Genomic DNA, 19,567 nt, shown 5'->3' with positions numbered 1-19,567 from the left:
AAATGTGCCCCACTGCTGGTTACAAATAGCCTCAGGGAGGGGCTCATTTATTTGCACTACCATCAATGGGATCATAGCCACAGGGAAGGCCGGCAGACCCTGTTTTTGCCACATGGTGTTCATGCCCGGGTATAGCTGTGCCACTCAGTTTGGACTGCCCACCCCTCTGTGTAACCTCTGTGGGCAGCTTCCCCCAAGCACTAGCTGGGTTTAAGGCTAAACCAAGGCTTACTTGATGTCAGCCTTTAAGTTGAAAGACCAGAAATAGTTACAAAAAGTAAATAAATTATAGCATCCACTCTTAGATTAAACAGTAATTTAATTCCACAGTGCTAAAGCATCTCTAAGGCAGGTTCACCTGCAATGGTGAAGTACAAAAAGTAAGACCACTCCCAACAGGGGTCATGATCTCCCTGCATCGCAGATAGCTTTTCCCCTCTGTAGAATAAGTTAAGCAGCTCCAGACCCCTGTGTGCACAGCAGGCAGGGCATGGTAGCAATGTTAACAGCTCACTCGAGTCCAGATGCTCTGTCTCTGGAAAACCAGAGAAGCCACCCTCTCTGCTTCCCAGCTGCAGAAAGGCAAATTCCTGGGCAGCTTGGCTGCGGGGAGACGCTGACGCCAGCTCGGTGAGCGCCAGCAGGAGGGAGCTGCTCGCACACACCTGGACGCTGCAGCGCTCCCCCTACAGGGCAGTACTTTCGGTATTGGTGATGCCAGCGTCCTTCGCCATCAGGGAGAAGATGCCCTGCTTCTGGAGCAGCTCCTCGGGGCTGTCAAATTCCACAATCTGCCCAGCCTGCAGCACCATCACCCTGGCAGAGGGGAACAAGAAGGCCTGAGCTCCCAGGGTCCGAGTTGATGGCACCAGTGCTGCACCCCCACTGAGTCTCACTCCTGTGGCCACGTTATGTGGTTCACCTCTCAGCAGTGGTGAGGGCACAGCCCTCCTCCCTGTGCTGGCAGGGTGACTCATGTAAGGTGCCAACAGTGAGTGCCTATATGGTCTGTTGCTGTAAAGAACGATACCAAAAAATGTTTCTCCCACAAAGGCATAACTACTGCATGGCCAACCTTCCTACCCCTCTGTTCTCTTCTGGAACCACTGTGTATTACTGCCCCAGGCACTACATCCACCCCTGCCCTTCTGGCTGTATCCTTGCTTCTGCTGCTGGCCACCTCTTGCCCCATCCTAGGGGTCCAGATTCCCATTCCTCTTGCCCCATGGTACTGTCCCATGGTACCTGTTGCTGTCCATGATGGTGTGGAGGCGGTGAGCGATAGTAAGGACAGTGCAGTCAGAAAACTCGCTCCGGATTGTTGTCTGGATTAAATGATCAGTTTCCAGATCTACAGCTGCTGTTGCTTCATCCAGGATGAGGATCTTGGCTTTGCGGAGAAGGGCCCGGGCCAGGCACACCAGCTGCCTCTGCCCAACACTGGGATGAGATGGGAAACATGAGTTACTAAACAGACACTATCAGAGCTTCTGCAAGCCTACTGGCACACACTGCCCTGACCCAACACTGTGCCTGGCCTTCCCCCTGCATCTGCCACCCTGAGCACCCCATCTCTCAGCATCTTTCTGGGCCCTCATAGAAGGGCTGGCTCACGCTGGCATCCTGAGAGCCCTGGCTCCTGTACCCTTTTCTCCCACCTTCTTTTCCCAGAAGCTTCTGTGCCCTCATTTCTGGACAGCCATTCTGCTGGAGGCTGCTGTTCCAGGCTGGTCCCTTAGAGCAAGAGAAGGGAGGGGAGCTGGGCCTGCTCACCTCAGGTTCTCCCCTCCCTCGCTCACAAGATGCAGCAGTCCCTCAGGATGGTCTTGCACATATGTCTTCAGGTGAGCCAGCTCAAGGGCCTTCCAGACCTCCTCATCTGAGTACTGGTCAAAGGGGTCCAGGTTCATCCGCAGGGTTCCAGTAAAGAGCACAGGGTCCTGCCAGGGACAGCACCGTGTTCAGCCACACCACAGCCATTCTGCAGGGCAATGGCTTCAGGCCCCCAAGTGTGGCCACATTCTGCCCATGCTGCTGCCTGCAGCTGGGCAGGGGAGGTGGTGACAGCATGCTCACAGCTTTTGGTGTCTCCACAGCACCCAGTTATGCACTGAGGGCAATGCATAACCCAGGAAACAGCCTGCAAGAGCCACGCAGCAGTGGGATATGGAAACGTGGTGATCAGCTCACCTGGGGTATGATGGTGAGGTTCTTGCGCAGGTCATGGAGGCCAATCGTTGCTATGTCCACCTCATCGATGAGGATCTTCCCTCCAGCAGCCTCCAGCACTCGGAAGAGGCAGTTGGTGAGGGAGGATTTTCCAGCCCCGGTCCGGCCCACAACCCCGACCTGTGGAAGCAGATTTTTAGACCAGGGCTGAAGAAAAGAGGGCAGATGCTTTCCACCTTGTTCTGGTGGGCCTTCCCACCCTCGCCATCTCCCAGACTGTCCCATTCCTGCAGCCTGAGTCCCCAGGAGCCACATCCCATCACCATCCCTCCCCAGCGCACAGACTGAAGCCAAGAGGAGCAAACAGCTTTAACACAGTGTAACTCTGTAAAGAGTGTAGTGAGGGCAGAGGCACCTTCTCAGTGCTCCCAATATTGCAGGTGATCCCCTGAAGAACCAGGTCCAGTTCAGGTCTGTAACGAACTTTGTAGTCAATGAACTGGATCTCGCCTTTGCTGGGCCAGCCACGTGGTGGACGCTTTCCTGTCACCCATGGAGCCTGGGGGAGGGCACAGGAGCATTAGGTGGGGACTTGGACTCCAAGAGGCTGGAGAGCACCACGCTGTACAGCAGGTGCTTGCCTGAACCCTGTTTTCCTCACCTCGTTCTCCACCTTCATGTACTCATGTACCCTCTCCACAGCCACGATGTTTGTCTCCAACTCCGAAGATGTCCTCACCAGCCAATTCAGTGTCTGGGTCACCTGCATGGTAGAATCAGAGGATGCAGAGCTCAGTGGGACCCAGGAACAACTACCTTCCACCTCAGCTCAGGGACTCAGCCTGAACATGACTGTCCCTGGTCTGGGATCTCCAGTCCCCAGCCACAGCCCACCCTCTCTAGCTCTTCAAAAACTTTGCTGCCGCATCTCTGATCCATAGCAGGACTATACTCCTCCTCATGGAAGCCAGTATCCATTCACACTGGGATGTGTGCTTCCTTGGCTCTATAGCCACTCCCCAGGTGTTGTGACACCCCAGATAATCCCCTCTTCATGGATCAGAGCTGGAGACAGGGCAGCCTCCTGCAGCCAGCCCAGAGCTCCCAGAACAGGGCTGTCCCTGGGATAAGAAAACACTTTCATTGACTCACGCTGAGAGCAGAGGAGACAGAAAGACCCACGATGCCGCCCGCCAAAGTGTTCTTTGAAATCACTGCTAGAAGCGCAGAGAAGAAGACCACCAGGCTCCCAACGAACTCCAGACGGATGGCCAGCCACCTGTTCCAGGAGAGGACAGCTGAAGGGCAGTGGGAGAGGCAGAGAGGTACCTGTCTGTGCCCAACACAGAGCCCACCAGTAAGAGCAGCCCCCTACCAGCACCCCTCACACCCAGCCCTGAGCCCAGTGCTGTACACATGGTACACTTGTGGCCTGCAAGCAGGTTCATTTTATGTCCGTCCATGTCTCACACATAACCTCCTCTGCTGGTAATGCCATATATCAGAGGAGCCCCAACTGTACAACCCTCACACGCCCAAAGCATCTACCAGTAAGACATCAACACCAAAGAGTGCCCACATCGTGCTCCTACCTGGCCTGAAATATCAGCCTCTTCCCAGAACCTACCAAGAGCATCTCAGTCGCTGACTGCACAGCTCACCCTACCCAGGCTCTGGACACTTTGTAGAGTCCACATTCTGTCTTTCAAAATCACCCTAACATGTGTCGTTCCCAGAGATGGCACCTCTATCGTAACTCCCCCAGTTCCTATACAACCCTCAATGCTGAGATCAAGAGGGAGAACTGCAGCATCTCAAGGACCTCTCTCAGGACCCAGAAGCCCCTGGGGAGAGGTGCTACAGGCTGTTCTGTGGCATAAGGGGTAAAACTCACCTATTTGAGATTATCCAGGAATAAACACTTTTCTGATTTATGTCCATGATGGTCTCATTATGCTGCATGAACCGTTCTTGGTGTTCATAGGCCCGGATCACAGAAAGGCCTGACACTGTCTCACCGAAGTGGGAGTAAATGGGAGACCTGGTGACAGAGTCCAGACGCCTTAGCTGGCGTGACGTGGAGATATAGAAGCGCTGAAATGAGGAACACAGCTTTGTTACCAACACAAAGACCAGCAGCCACAAAGATACTGCTCTCAGCAGGGCAGAAGCTTCACTCAAGCCACAGTTACTCACCAGCACAAAATAGTAGAAGATGCTCAAGGGAATAATAATGAGAGCGAAGAATGGAGTGGCCAGGCAGATCGTGATCAATGTGCTAATGATGCCCATGAAACAGGAGAGCCAGGTGCGGAAGGACGTGGGAATGGTCTCATCTACTGTGAAGATGTCCTGAAGCATATGAAGAAGCAGTCAGTGACCCCAGAGAGAGGAAGAATCCCAAAGACACCATACATACAGGGTTCCTACCCACTCATATGGTAACACAGTGCCAGACACTTGTAAAAATATTGGATGACCCTCAATTGGTATTATGGTTACAATCTCATTTAGGGCCACAGCTCTTAGCCTGGGAACAGCTGATTTAACAGAAAAACTTCTTATAATATTCCCCTGTTGCACAGACCAGCTTTAGGAATTGCATCTTTGTCTGGACCCAGGATGCAGGAATAGGAATTGAGACAGAAACAGGGACAGGACTAACTACAGGTCCATACAGACAGGAGCACACAGGTCTCCAGTTGGCCTTCATCCATTTCCTAGCTCGGCATCACATACTCTCTCATTTCAGAGTAAACCCAGAAGGCCTGAGGCTTGATTTCAGGAGAAATTTTATTCCCAAAAACCAAGAGATGGCACCAAAGGAAGAAGTAGAGCAGCAGCACACGTGAAATTACCTGTCTTTATTTTCCTCCTTTTCGCTTTCTCTTTGTTTTATGAGCTTCACTTACATAGAAAAGACTGTATATTTTTCTGAAAGTCCATAACCAGAAGGACATCTCACTGTGGGACATGAGTTCTAGGCTCCTACCTCTCTTGGTGATCTACTATGGACCCTCTTCAGTTTCTCCACATCCTTCTTGACCAGGTGACCCCAAACCAGGACACAGTATCCAAGTGTGACCTCCTTAGCACTGAGCAGAGGAGATAACAACTTCCTGTGATTTGCTGGACACTGTCTTTGTAGTATAGCCCAGGATTGGCTTGCCTTGCAGTCAGCCTTGTATCCACTACGCCCTTCTGGTCCCTTTCTGGCCCTTATCTGGGCTCAGTTGAGCCGTGCTCGACAGCAGCAGTGTTATGTTATTACCCAACGCTCTCCAGACCTGCTGGAACAAACACCTTCTCCATGCTGGGGCTGTTCTCTTACCTTGGCAAACCTATTCACAATGCGGCCAATTGGGGTCGTGTCAAAGAAGCTCATGGGCACGTGCAGGATGTTGCTGAGCAGCTGCCGATGCAGAACCCGTGAGGCTCGTGTGGCACCCCGAGCAGACAGCAGGGTGGCAAAGAGCAGGAAGACAGCTGCAAGGACAGCACGGGGAGGGAGGGGGTGACAGCAGTTCACCAGGCACCCTTTGGCTCAACAGAGTCACAAAGCAGCTCCAAGCCAGCAGCTGTGCAGTGAGCCACTGGGATAGTCCTGCATCCCACCTTCCTGGGACGCCCCAGTAACTGCATCCCACCCCACCCAGGAGGAACACTAACCCTTTTGGAAAACCTTGGGCCCTAGCACTATGTCCAAATTGATTAAGGACAGTAATCTTCAACCTAAGGAGGCAACACAGACTTCCTGGGGCAGTTTATGCTGGCTTCGGACTGGTATCTGTCCCCAGTTCAGCCAGGAGCTGGAAGGAAGGCAGCAGCAGGCAAATGAAGACAATGTTGGGTCCCCTGCTGCTTCCTGCACTTCTGCCTGCAGATCTCACAAGTCATATATCCCTTCTGGACCACACAGCTGAGGTGAGAGGGTCCCCTGTCCTCCTACACCCACCTTGTGACACCCCAAGTACCCCAAAGATGCCGATCCGCAGATCTCGCAGCTCCGTGGGATAGGTCTGGTTCAGGTAGTGCTGCGCATCGTCTGTCCAGGCACTGAGCCACAGGTTGGTCCCCACATAGGCAGCGTACTCTGCAACGTAGCCCATGGCAATCCAGAAGGAATAGCACAAGCCAACAGCACGCAGGTACCGCATGTACATGGAGAACTTTACCTGTGGACCAATTTAACTCATTACCACTGCCCAGCAAACCTCAGACAAATAGCAGCCAGCACAGACTTGGGACTCCCGCTTTGCTGCCCAAGTGCTCCCTCCACCACCTTGCCCACCAGTCCCAGGCAGCTCTGTCCCTTCGTGTCTCTTGGCTGCAGTGGGGCCACACCAGCCCACACTTCTCTGAGCCACAGTCAGGGTCTGGTAGCACTGGCAGCACAGTGCTTCATCCTCCATCCTCACCCTGCCGGTTTCCACAGCTTCTTTCTCGATCAGTTGCTGTCCCTTCACTTTCTTTGGGGGCTCCTCCTGGGCCTTCTTCCAGGAACTGGTGCTCCTTTTACTAAGGCTGCAGGGAGGTGATAGGCATCATTAATCACAGGATGTTGGATTGGTCCTAATCTCCTGAGTGTCCATCCCTATGCTGCATTGGATCTCCAGTGCTAGAGCCCACTGGAAAATAATGCCCCAACTGGGGCAGCTTTGAATTAGCCTTGTGGAAGCATTAGGCATTTACGGCCATGAAATTGTAGCCCTCATCCCCAAAAGCAGAACCAGCCAGCAGTGCGAGTTTCAGGGAAGACCACAGAGAGTAAGGAGTTAGGCTGTGACACATTACTGTGAGTAATGTGAGTAAATGCCCCTGACCCAGATCAGCTTGTAGGAGCAGGTAGGGAGGCTCCCAGCAGGAAATTCCCGGGAAACCCCCAGACTCATGTCTCTGAGGGAGCAGAGCATGGGGCAGGGAAGAGAGCCAAGAACTCAGGGCACATCCTACCTGCGACTCAATTGTCTCCGATGGATGCTGGCCTCTCGTTTCAGGGTCATAGTCACCACATCTTCAGGGCCCTCCTCCACGCAAGGCTCAAGGTCTTCATCACTCTGCTCTTCATCCCCAGCTAAACCAACAGCTAAAAGCACAGGGATGAGGGAAGGTAGGATCAGGCACTGAGGAGAGAGCAGATCCCATGCACCTCTGCTGCACACAGTTTCACCCCACACCCCATGCCCAGGCTATGTCCTACCATCACTTATCACACCTTCTCCAACCCTGCTGCAAGCCCAGTACAGCAGGAGGAGGAAGAAATCCACGGTGCTGGAGGGAGAAGTGACAGGGGACATAGGGCTAAAGACCTGCGTGAAGGCAGTCTCTGCTGCTCACTACCACTGGTGTGACCTCAAGCAGAGGTTTGTGCTAGTTTAGTAGGTTCAAGATGTAGTAGGTCATATCAGTCCAGTTCAGGAGAACCCCCTTGAGGAGGTGAAGATGGGTCCTGTCAGGGTGGTCTGGGAATAGCCAGGCTGCAGCTGGACAACTGTGCTGAGCCCCGGCAGGGTGGGCATCCACCTGACCTGATATCACTCCTCCCCATGGCACTGGGGGACATGATAAAGATGAATGTTATCCAGTGGCATGTTTAGAATAAACCAAAGGATCTCTCTCATCTCAGCATCACTAAAATATGGAGTCTGTTGCCACATAAGATTTTGGGACACATATACATAAATGAACTAAAAAGAGTAAAAAAATCAGATCCTTTGCTGGCTGCTCAACATAATGCCTGGGTGCAAATCTTAGGCAGGAAGTCCTTGTGCTGCTGATTACCAGAAGCTGGGAAGGATTAACAGCAGCCACCACTGGTGCCTGGGCTGGATAGAGCCAGGTCAGACTGAAAGATCAGATCTTCATATCCACAAGATCCATGCACAGCCCCTCTAACTGCCACAGCCCCATTGTGTTCCCAGTACCTGTGTTATTTTTCTCTGAAACATCCTCCTCCTGCCTGCCATACAAGTTCAGGAATTGGGCAAAGGCCCCCTTGTTTGCCAGCAGGTTGCTGTAGGAGCCATGCTCAGTCACTGCTCCTGCTGCCAGCACCACGATGTTGTCGACCTGGGGCAGGAAGCTGATACTGTGTGTCACCAAGATCCGTGTCTGCAACAAAGCGGTTGCAGGGTAGTGGACCATCAGAACACTCCTTGTCCCCCAGCCATGGGCCTGTAGGCTCTCCATCCCCTAGCTGGGGACCTCTCTGCTCATCAATGCAGACATAGGGCACCCACGAGGCCTCTCCTGCCTGCTGCAGCTCCATGTGAAAGCCACAGGATCCTTCCCTGTCCCAGGCAGGCAGCCTGTCTTCCCTGGATCATCAACACTGTGCCAGTGCCACTCCTGCCTGGCTATGTGGGGGGTAGGGGAGCATGGGTGCTCACCTTCTTTTGCAGCAGCCCTTTTGGGCCCAGCACGTGCTTGAAGAGGTACTTGCCAACGTGAGCATCCACGGCAGACAGCGGGTCATCCAGCACGTAGATGTCTGCGTTGCTGTACACTGCCCGGGCCAGGCTCACTCGCTGCTTCTGGCCCCCACTCAGGTTGATACCCTGGAAAGGAAGGACCTCTCTGGGCATGGGGCTGGCACAGGGGTACAGCTCTGTTCTCTGCTGCAGGTGCTATGGAATATCCATAGCCCCCAGGGCTGCTACCTTCTCTCCAATCTCTGTCTGGTCGCCCGCAGGCAGCAATTTCAGGTCTGGAAGGAGGGCACAGGCCTTAAGGACCTGCTGATACCGGGCTTCATCAAGTTCTGACCCAAAAAGGATGTTGTCTTTCAGGGTGGCATTCTGGATCCAGGCCTGCTGGGGGACATAGGCCAGGGAGCCCTGGAAGGAGACACACAAGAATAGCTACCTTGTCAGAGCATCGGCCTGAGCACTGCCACCTCCTGCAGCCTCTCCTTGCCCTGAGCCACCACGCTGAGACAGTCCTGCCCTGCTGCTTCCCCACTGAGCTCAGAGGCAGCCCCAAAGCCCCCTGTGCCAGCCGGCTCCTCTCACCTGGATGTTGATGTGTCCCTTGATATTCTCCATCTCCCCAAGCATAGCTGACACCAGTGAAGATTTGCCTGAGCCCACAGCCCCCACCACGGCCACCAGGCTCCCAGGTGCAATGTCCAGGGTGACACTGCAAAGATACAAGGGCTTAGGAAGCAGCATTGCCAGGTCACCCACAGCTCCTAAGTGGGACCAGCACAGAGTAATGTCTCTAGGACACCTGTGTCTAGCAGCACTGTGAGAAGTGATTGCCTTCCCCAATTAAAAACACAGAAAGCCTCCTGCTCCCCAGCCATCTGCCCCCAATATGGTGCAGAGCACTTACTCTCTTATCGCAGCACTGCCGTCCTGCTCCCAGGAAAAGGTGGCCTCCGAGAAACGCACAGCGTTGCCTGTCAGCAGAGAGAGGGCCCTCAGGACTGGGAAAGCCCAGAGCTGGGGACAGCCTGTGACCCACAGGGAGTAATCTGGAGGTTCACCTGCCTGGAATGGGATTGTGCTGGATAGCTGAGGTGTCCAGGTTTTCTCCGCTCAGGTAGCGTTCCAGCCTCGCAGTCGACACATTGGTCTGCCATGGCAGAAAGAGGATGAGGATGGCACATGGGCATGGGGTGCAGCTGGGTGGGCTGGCAGGAGCCCCATAAGCAGAGCACCACATCACACAGTCCCCATCCAACCTCTGAGCCCCAAACCTGTGTTATATATGTAAGTCCTGTCCCACCCCCCTGCACTGACTCCTGGGTGTCCATCACACACCTGAGTCCCATGTTCTGGTTTGGGCAGAGGTATCATAGGATCCCCCTGCACCCCCTGTCCTATGGGAGGGCTGACCTGCACTAGTGAAGAGAGGACCATGGGCAGCATGGCCATGGGGAAACGCAGGACGTTGAAAAGGGAAATAGCAGTAAAGGCCTTCTGTGCATCCAGGATGTTGTTCTCATCCACCATCACATAGACGGCAAAACTGGCCAAGGAGACCTAGGAGAGACAGCAGAAAAAAGCACCATCAATGTGGCTGTGTGTCCAGACCCCCATTGTTGCCCTTAGGCCTCAGCAGTGCTTTTCTGCTGGGGACCTATTCCCCTCCTCCTTCCCCCTTCTCCTTTGGGCCCCATCTCACCACCCTGATGGGACCCCCTTCCACCACAGTTCTCCTGCCAGCAGCCAGGACTATACTCTGCGTCCCAGGCAGAGGAAGGGATATCAACCCCTTCATCGCTGCAGGAGCACTCCATATGAGATTCCCCATATTTCCCATCCCCTTGGACACAGCCCAGCCTCCACTCAGAGGAAGGTGCAACCCTCCCCAGGGCTGTTGTCACTCACCAGGAAGGGGGCACACGTGAACACAAAGACAGAGATCGACTGCAGGTAACTGAATTTCAGCAAGTCCTTGAGCTCATGTGCCCGTATGTCGTTAACTCGTTTCTCAAATGAGGGCTCCCAGGCAAAAAGCTTCAGGATCTGCAGGATGAGCAGGGTGAGCAGATGCTGGTTTCACAGGAAAGCCCACCCGCACACTCAGCTCGCTAGTGGCCAGCACCTCCATCACCAGCTCCTGGCTTGCTCAGAAGCCTGCTTGGCCATTGCATCTTCCCTCTCCTGTCCTAACCACGGCTTATAGCACTCCCCCACTTCCACACTGACACTCCCTCATTTTCAGCTTACAGGTCACTGCCAGCCCCTCTGCCACTATGGCAGTGGGATCACTATCAAGAAACACCCTCTCTTGGCTCCCAAGTCTTGGTCCAGGAACCCAGAGCTCCTCCCCACCCAATTTTTCAAAAGGTGAGGAAGCCAAGGGAATTGCAAAGACTGAGGCTTGGACACCCCAGACACAGGGGCCCCAAGCTAGACTATAAGACTGGTGCTGTAGGGTTATACAGGTAGGCTCTCTCCAGGTACAGTGCACCAAGAGGGGTGCAGCAGCTGCCTGGGGAGTCTCCAGTCCACTGCTCACCTTGATTCCATTGAGGATTTCAGTCATTATTTTCATCCGTTCATCCTTGTTCTTCATGTTCCTCACCTACAAACAGAAGAACCAGATGTCACTGAAACCAGACAGCAGCTCACCCTTGGAAACACATCTGGGCTGCCACAGGGAAGGGAAGGATGGGCTCCTGAACCCAGAAAAGTCATCCCTCCAAGCTGGACCTTGGCTCCCCTGGGGCTCTGGACAATCTGGGGAAAAACAACACCCTGCTGTGAGGTAGAAGCTAAAGCTTTATCTTATGATTGGTAATATCTCATTTCAGTCCTCAAGGCTGCCTCTAATTTTGTTCCAGTTCAACTGTGATGGTAGAACAGACCTGCTCATAGCAGCAGATCACCCCTGGCTCATGCTACCCCCAGCCCAAGTGAGATCAACTTCCTAGGCTAGGAAAGATCTATAATAAAACAGAAAAGGGTAGGGGAGTGTGGAAAATGAGGGAAGAGAGCAACAGTGGGCCTCAGGAGTGCAAGACCAGGAAGGATCTTGCACCCACCACTGACCTGAATGGTTTTGGCCTTGGCAACCAGGAACGCATTTATGGGGATGAGCAGTACCATGACTGCAAGGCCAGCCAAGACAGAGGCGCCCAGCTCTGCCCAGAGGAAGACAATGGACAGGATAATTTGCAGGGGAGATGACCACAGCTGGTGAATAAAGTTGGCCATGTCCATGAACCTCTGGGCATCAGCTGACATCAGATTCACAGTCTCTCCCACTGTGGACTCCTTGCGGGTGGCATTGGACATGGTGAGTGACTGGAAAGAGAAAACATTGTCACCGCAAGCCAGTCTGGGAGCAGCCTGGCTCCCAGCAGCATGGCACAGAGCAGGCAATTAGCAGGCCAGCCTGAAACTGCTCCTGGGTTTGCTCCTGGTGCCTCCCTGCTGGCCACAGGCAGTCTCCTCACTGCCCACGCACCAGGACCACTGGATGCTGGGTGAAACAAAACACATCCTTGTGCAGGAATCCTAGTGGCAATTGCCCTAGGTGTGACACTGCTCTGAAGAGAAACCTGCCTCAGCCCCCGGTAGCTGTCAAACACATGGCTGCAGCACCCAAGTCCCAAGCAGAACTAGGATCCACAGTGTCCCCAGAGCTGGGTGGGCATCCCACAAGCCAAGCTTTTCCTGTGCCTTCCTAAGAAGTAAAGTGCATACACCCCAGTCACCCCAGGTTGATGGGTCAGGCAATGAATGATTATATCCACAGCCCAGCTCGGAGAAAGCCAACAGGGATGATGACAGGACCATACAAACCTTCTTGTAAATGGCAGCGATGAGGCTGGCACGCACATTTATGCCGAGCTGAAAGCACAAGCTGAAGTGCTGCTGCAGGCAGATGGACTGGACCACCGCTGTCAGGAAGAGCAGGATGGCATATAAATAGCCTTGCCAGGCAAAAGCCTCCTCATCCGACACAAAGGCAATCAGCAGCCTGGAGGATAAAGAAGCCCATGAGACACTCACTCTACTGAGACAGACCCAAGCAGGATGCTGCAAATGAACGCAGGGAGAGCATCCTCACAAGAGTGGTGACTGAGACCCTGCCCTAGAGAGCTGGCTCAATGCTCAGCAAGCTGGAGACCCTTGACCTGCTGGGCATCCCTGTTCTGCCAAGGACACTGCATTTCACACACAGCAGTGGGTCAGTAATGTCAGATCATGCACAGAGACTGTGCTGCTCTGCAAAATGAATTGGGCTGAGCCCTGTTGGGCTGAGCCCGACTGACTCATGAAGGGCCCCAGAGAAGAGCCAGGACTGTCTCCAGTGAGGGAGTAGGGCTGCGTAACAGAGGATGCAAGGAGCGAGGAGCAAGCTATTACCCATAAAAGCTGGCAGCCAGCTCAAATCAATTCTTCATTAAACTGTAACCCAGCATATTCCCCCACCTTTAGTGAGAGCGCAAAATGTCCTGAGGGTCTGGGGCTAGGAGATGTAGACATATGGAGATGGTGGGCCTGGATATAGTGCACAGAGGGAGGTGGTGGGGTTGGGTGAAAAGTCAGGACAGAACATGGATAGGGACAGAGAGAAAAGACTCACTTCAGCAGCTGGGGGCTGACAAACACAAGTGCATCATGCACCAGCTTGAATGCCACTGCTAGCATGAGGTTCTGCCGGAAGGTCTTGCCCAGTGCTTTCATCAACCAACCCCTGGCGTAATCCTCAGGAGGGTCAGAGTCTCCTTTGTCTCCCTTCTTCTTCTTCTTCTTCGGCTGCTTCTCCTCCTGGAGGGAAGCCCACACAAAAGTGAAGGAGTTGGTTGTGCAGGGTTCCTGCACCTGGAAAGATGCTTCCAGGGCAGCATCAGACACATACCCTAGATCAGGTATCCTGAATAAAGCCTTTGCTTTACCTCCTGTCACGTTCCCTCTCACTGATCTCTGCTCATGTCATACACACTCAGGACTAACACATCTCTCATGTGCCAAAGACAATTGTTGCAAAACCTAAACCACCTTGAACCTCTCAGGCCAAAAATCAGGCACCCCAGGAAGAACCTGAGGCCAGGGATGATTATGGAGTGATGTTCAGTCTGACTTCTTTGCTGGGAGGTATTTGGGGTAGGGAAAGATAGAGATAAGGGAGCTGCTTGTACTGTAGACTTGAGGGTGGTTCCTGTCCTTCTGTAGGGCAGAAGGATATAGACTTTCTTGGTCTTTCAAAACATGGGGATCTGCCAAGGACAGGGAACACCCTGTCATGGGTTCCCCCATCCTTGTCCATGGCCCTGCAGAATCAAAGAGGGGCTGCAGGGACATTGGGTGGCCCTGTTCCCTGAGGCTGGACCTGGATGTGTCAGTCCCATACAAGGCCAAGAGTAGGAATGGACTTACCAGCACCAGGATGTCTTGGCTCTGGGCCTTGGTCACATTGTTTCCATGGTCTGGGTCACCTTTCTGGTGTCTTTTCTTGCGTTTCCGTTTCTCCAGTTCAGCTTGGGCCTTCTGTATGGCAGTCTTCATGTTCTTCTCAAAAGCAGTGCAAAGTGCCTGTGTCCTGTCTTTATCTTTCAATTCCCAGACATCCTCTATCTCCAAAGGCTTGCGATAGCCCTTGAAAACAACGCTGTGGGGCAGAGAAACCTCTCAGCAAGTTTCCTGCATGACACTTGCTGGAGAGTCCTTGCTGAAAATGCAAGGACTTCACACCCAGCCTGGCACTGGGCTCAGGCTGCACAGACTGAACCCAGTGTGGTGCCTCTCATTACCAACTCCAAGCAGCCTGTGCTGCAGGCTCCCCCAAACAGGGCTGGGCCAGCCCTGAAGCACTCTTCTATTTTTCCAGCCCCACCTCCCATGGAGCCCTGCTCACCTGCTGTACCATTCAAAGGTGATGGAGCTCAGGAAGGAGGCTGTCACCTCTGGGTTCTATGGTACAAAGCAAAGTAGGTACCAAGAGATCATTGATGTTGAGAGGTGGTGTTGACTAGAGTTGATTCAGCACCCCCAGCCATTAAAGAGCCCCAGAAGTTTCCAACTGTGCTAGATCCCACCCCAAGAACCCCATCTCATAGCCAGCAGCAGCCTCTCGTCCCTGGCTGCAGGCTGCAGCTCTTGCTGTGCCATGTGCTGAAGCCCTCAGGTCTTCCCTCCCCAAGAGGTCTGGAGCATGGAGCTCCAGGTTCCATAGCCTACACAGAGTTCACCCTGCCCAACTCAATGCATGGGATGTGGTGCCCCAAGCCCACTCCCACATGGTCCTCTCACCTTCTTCCTGATTTCCTTTGTTTCTGGGGCAACATCTGAGAAGCCCGAGACAAGGAAGATGAGCAGCTGGAGCCCATAGGAGATGAAGAAGAGGATAAACCGTGGCAGGTCGGGGATTGGTTCCTGCAGGAATGGAAAGCCCAGGGTTATTGTTGGGGGTTGTCTCAAGGCCACCTGGTGTCACTCAGTGACAAGATCCATCCCCAGGACAGTGAACATGGCTGAGCACAATGTAGCAGTGCAAAACTCGCTGTGCAGCCTAGATCAGCTTCCTTTTGCCACTTCTTCCTGACCTCCTCCCATAAGTCTGTAAGTAGAGAAATTGGTCCTGGAGACATTATACTTCCCCAAAGAGATAGGATGAATTAAAAGAGCAATTCCTTCTCAGGTATTTTCTCATTCCCCAAGGTTGCCAGGGCAGCTGGGATCTGTGTGATACCACAGAGAGCTTGCCAAGAGACAAGTATGAAGGACTTTCCTTGGGGACAGAACACAACCTTAGGGAAGCACAGAGCTTCCTGTCAAATCCAACCTGCAGGGCTCTCCGGACAAGTGACTGGAACGGCAATATCCCACAGAGCAGGGACAGTATCCAGAAGCAGAAAAGTACCCCCGAGTCTCTGCGCAAGCAGAAGCGTCGTGCCTCGTGGACCAGCAGGACCAGGAGCTGCGGGAAGAAAGACCAGTCAGAGGTTCAGGTAGGGCTGCAGGACTAGGTCTGGACTCTAAAAGTGTCTTTGAAGCATGTGTCCCAGGGTGCCAGCATTCATGAAATGCTGGGATTCACTGCCTTGAATACACTGAGCTCCCAGTGCCTGAGCTCACTGCCAACTCTACATAAGCTTCAGAGTTAACTGCATATGGCAAAGGTTTATTTCAGGAAGACATAAGATCAGGTCTGAAGGTACCCTGACATTACAGCAGGGCACTATTTCTCTTTTTAGCTGTTCTCACTCCAGATTCTCAGACATGTCATACACATTGTCAGACATGCCCAGCCATCAGGAGTCACACCCTCTCTCCTGCATATTGCCTCCAGAACTGGAACTAAACCCGTGTCATGTCCCAGCAGTGCAGAGTCCTCTCTATGGGCAGTCCCCTTGTCTTATCATGCCACATGGACTCTGCACGTGAAATTAAATGACGTGACAAAATACAAAGGATAGCAAATGGGGATGTTACTTTTGGTTTTAAGTGCAAAAGTAACATTTCCTGAGCATTTTGGTTTTGTTAAGACTGTTAGAATATGCCATGTCTCACACAGGATATCTGTAACTTCCATGCACATATTCCATCAAGCTAATAGCCCCTATGTCCTCAGCTTTCTCCTCTGCCTGGCCATCCTGTGGTACTTCTCCTGACTCTCTGTAGAAAAGTGAGCAGCAACTCATGGGAAGCTGTGAGACATCAGAGCAGCAAGCCATGGTTTGATGTCCACGATATGCAATCAATCCTGTGAAACCCATACTGCTGCTAGCAAGGCTTCTATCAGAGACAGCTCAGCCACATACACAGGCGTAGAACCTATCCCAGTTTTAAGGATAAAAGCAGGGAACACTGTACAACCAGACGCCTGTGCTCAATGAATTGCCCTTATGCCCCACTCACACATGTTGAGGGCTAGTCCCTGTCCAATTTGCAGGCTACACTTCCCTCGTGGACACAGCTTCCCACTGATCTCTGAGAACAGGCAGGGAAGTTTTCTGCTGCTTGGCCCGTGGTCTCACACTGTGTCTCTTTGGTGACACACAGCACATTTACCAGCTGATCCCTTACCCACGTGGCAATGTACAGGCTGGGGTTCGTGTATCTGACAGCTGGCACGGTGTCCTGCTCTGTGTCCTCTACAAATGCCAGGGCCAACTCTGCCACTGCCGTCACCACCAGCAAAGCAGCCAGCATCTGTGAGGAGAGAGGGGCAGCCTTGAGGGGAGACCCAGACCACTGAGGAAACTGGGAACCACTGGAAGACAACACAGTTTGGCATAGAAGCACTGTGTTCCATGCACTGTTACACCCTTTTCAACCCACACTTGGTCTGTGAGAGCTTTCATCACTGTGAAGCTGCAACAGTTCCACAGGAGCACTGCCATCATTTTAAGTTTGGAGGATAACAGACCACAAGAGAGGCCCCAGTATATACTCTGCCCTCCCTCCCAGTGTATTCCACCCCTATTGTTCCCTCTGTCCCAGATATATGCATCATCTTAGACTCCCGTTTACATTTCTGTCCCAGATGGTGCCCTATCCCACTGCTCCCTCTCTCCTACATTTCTCATCTCTCCATCCCATACCTGACTCCAGCACAGAGGCCTTCCACTTACACCACCTCCATTCTGGGCTGCCCCAGCCTGTCATCCATGCCCCCTCAGCCCCACACTACCTGCTTGATGATGTAGAGTTTGGTCACAGATGATTTCTTGGCTTTGGATTTGCACATGGGCAAGAGCTGCCATGGAGCCAAAATCCAGAAGAAGCCAAGGGGGACCCAGACCAGCACAGTCTGCTGGAAGCACACAGGCAGGTCGGCATCTGGACGAGCAAGGTAAGAATCATTCTGGGGGCAGCAAGGACAGAAAACAAAGTCAGTTGGGATGGATTGACTCTCACCTGGTTCACAGCACAAGAGCCAGCACTCCTATAGGTGCCCACCCCCACTGCACCCCTCCTGACACCCACCCTCCTGGCTGAGCATTTCAGCACTCAGCCAAAGTTTGACATAATATCTCTCTCCCCATCTATCTGCCTGAGCCTGGGACGGGCTCCCTTGCTGGAGCCAAACCAGCTGAAGCAGCTGGACCCAAATCATTCCCCAAGAGGTCTATGCAAGGTGTACTGTTTCCAGCTGGGCCAAAACAGGCCAAGGCTCACTGAGGGAGCTGTCATTGCCTCAGCGTCCTGTGAATACCACGCAGCCATTGCACAGCTCTCAGTGCTGTGGCAGTCCTGGATAAATATCAGAACCTCTGCCGGCTGCTGGCCGTTGGGTTCCACTGGCAGGACAAGCTGTGAGCCTTGGGATCTACTGCTCTCCCCATCCACTGAGTGTCCTGCCCCGAGAACAGGCAATAGGGATGATGCTGCCACTCACCCAGAAGACAGAGCCGCAGAACTCCTCCAGGGCTGCTGACATGGCTCAGGGGAGAAGAGACGGCAGCTCCTTCCCCGCGCTCTGCCCGAGTCCTGAGTGGATGCTTGGGATAAAAGTCCCCCCACGCCCTCAAGTAGCGTTGGGACAAAATCCCTGATGACACACAGTTATTTATTAACTTGGTGCTATTGCACAACACCACAAACCAAAGCTGTAACCAAAAGGGCTTGGGAAACCACACGGAATCAGGGGAAGGGAGGAGAGGAAGACTCAAAAAAGATATCAAAGGGGAGATACAGGGAAGCCAGAGTCACTGCAGGACACCACGGCCACTGTTCAGAAACCACTAGCCTTCATCAGTGCACACCAAGAGAGACAAGCTCATATGGACCCACTGAAGACACTGCTTTTTTGCAACGATCTCTCCTGCCAGAACAAGCCTGCTGAATGGTGACAAAAAGTCCAGCAAGAGCTGGTCCCACAGAAGCCAAAGGAGACAGTATCCTTTTTTTCATATGCCAACCAGCAAGGAGGCCCATGACACCAGCAGTGTCCCAGGCTTGAGAATTTGCAGTGTCTGGCAGCTGAGCTGACCACATGCTGCACTGGTCTTTCTGAATACCCAGGATCTGGGCTCCTTTTACCAACTTCCTGCCTGCAGAGCCAGGAGGCTTTTTGAACTATTACTTTTGCTTCTCCCTTTCCCACATTTCCATGTTGTCTGCATGTTATGGCAGCTGCGTGGCCACAAAACCCCAAAGAGACTTCGAATCTTCATTCTAAGGCAACCCCATCACTGGAGACAGAGGAACACTCCTGAGGACAGTGCCATTAAATCATCACCCTGCTGCTTAGAAAGGTGGAAGTATGATAGGGACACATGGGGATGGTGTCTCTAAGGCTGGAACTGGATTTGCTTAATCATTTGTGCTCTTGAGGAACAGTAGAAAGGTAGGGTGACTGCAAGAATCACGTTGTCTCATTGTTCACTGAGTTAGTAGATAACTCAGAAGTCAAGGGTGACCCAATGAGTAATTGCTCAGGAACCATCAATACCAGAGAAAGGCTCAATGTCCAACTCCTTGGTTAATTATTACTGGTTTCTCTGATTAAATCCACGTTTTTGTAAATAAAACTATCCCTAGTGCTAGGTCCTCTAGGCCAGAACCAGTACACTGCTGATGAGAGCTGCAATCTGATGCAATGGGTAAAAATAAATGAATGAAGCAGTCACTTCCTCAGGCCTTCTTCGTCCAGACTGCTGCTATGATTCTTTTCTGCCCACTGGCACAGGTGTCCTGTGGCCTTGCTCAAACCCACCTGAAGCATTGATGCCAAGGGGACCACTTGCTGGTGAGACCTTCCTCTGTAATGTCCTGTCCACTGCTTGTCTCAGTTTTCAGTACAGGTCACAGCCCATCCCCACCCCATCTTTGCTCTCCTTCAGAGCTGGAGTGTTTCTCTCAGCACAGGATGCCAGCTCTCTCTAATGTTCAAAGCAAGTACACCCTCACTTTCTCTACCCTCATACCTGGGACATGCTTCTGCCAAAAACACACAAAGCCACCTCACTGTCCTTCAGCTCCTTCCATAAAGC

General features: G+C 52.8%; 1 protein-coding gene across 1 annotated transcript; it reads right to left on the bottom strand.

Moving 5' to 3' along the window:
- Positions 1 to 301: 301 nt before the first annotated feature.
- Positions 302 to 18,158, bottom strand: ABCC2 (ATP binding cassette subfamily C member 2). Its single transcript, XM_051801241.1, has 32 exons — positions 17,971 to 18,158; positions 17,263 to 17,436; positions 16,656 to 16,781; positions 15,412 to 15,546; positions 14,880 to 15,002; positions 14,485 to 14,540; positions 14,007 to 14,238; positions 13,213 to 13,397; positions 12,426 to 12,603; positions 11,670 to 11,924; positions 11,137 to 11,202; positions 10,503 to 10,640; positions 10,008 to 10,154; positions 9,660 to 9,744; positions 9,502 to 9,568; positions 9,180 to 9,306; positions 8,829 to 9,005; positions 8,559 to 8,726; positions 8,094 to 8,280; positions 7,123 to 7,255; positions 6,588 to 6,693; positions 6,125 to 6,344; positions 5,501 to 5,655; positions 4,366 to 4,521; positions 4,064 to 4,263; positions 3,322 to 3,448; positions 2,831 to 2,932; positions 2,585 to 2,728; positions 2,191 to 2,349; positions 1,774 to 1,940; positions 1,246 to 1,440; positions 302 to 816 (listed from the first exon to the last, which is right to left on the bottom strand). Exons 1-32 carry the CDS (start codon positions 18,010 to 18,012, stop codon positions 687 to 689), a joined length of 4,662 nt encoding a protein of 1,553 aa, XP_051657201.1. The 5' UTR covers positions 18,013 to 18,158; the 3' UTR covers positions 302 to 686.
- Between the last annotated feature and the right edge of the window lie 1,409 nt (positions 18,159 to 19,567).

This window comes from Manacus candei, unplaced genomic scaffold (assembly GCF_025592945.1).
Source record: "Manacus candei isolate 608988 ecotype Guabito, Panama unplaced genomic scaffold, ASM2559294v1 h1tg000050l, whole genome shotgun sequence".
Taxonomy (NCBI): Eukaryota; Metazoa; Chordata; class Aves; order Passeriformes; family Pipridae; genus Manacus; species Manacus candei.
The sequence above is the reverse complement of the archived record's forward strand: the minus strand, read 5'-3'. Positions and strand labels throughout refer to the sequence as shown.

Bases quoted from the DNA above. Each gene is read 5' to 3' on its own strand.
- ABCC2 (XM_051801241.1), bottom strand. From the start codon at position 18,012: ATGTCAGCAGCCCTGGAGGAGTTCTGCGGCTCTGTCTTCTGG. The intron at 10,641-11,136 runs GTGAGCAGTGGA...CTCATCCTGCAG, and splicing joins AAATCCTCAATGGAATCAAG to ATCCTGAAGCTTTTTGCCTG. The intron at 2,729-2,830 runs GTGAGGAAAACA...GCCCTCCCCCAG, and splicing joins ACATGAAGGTGGAGAACGAG to GCTCCATGGGTGACAGGAAA.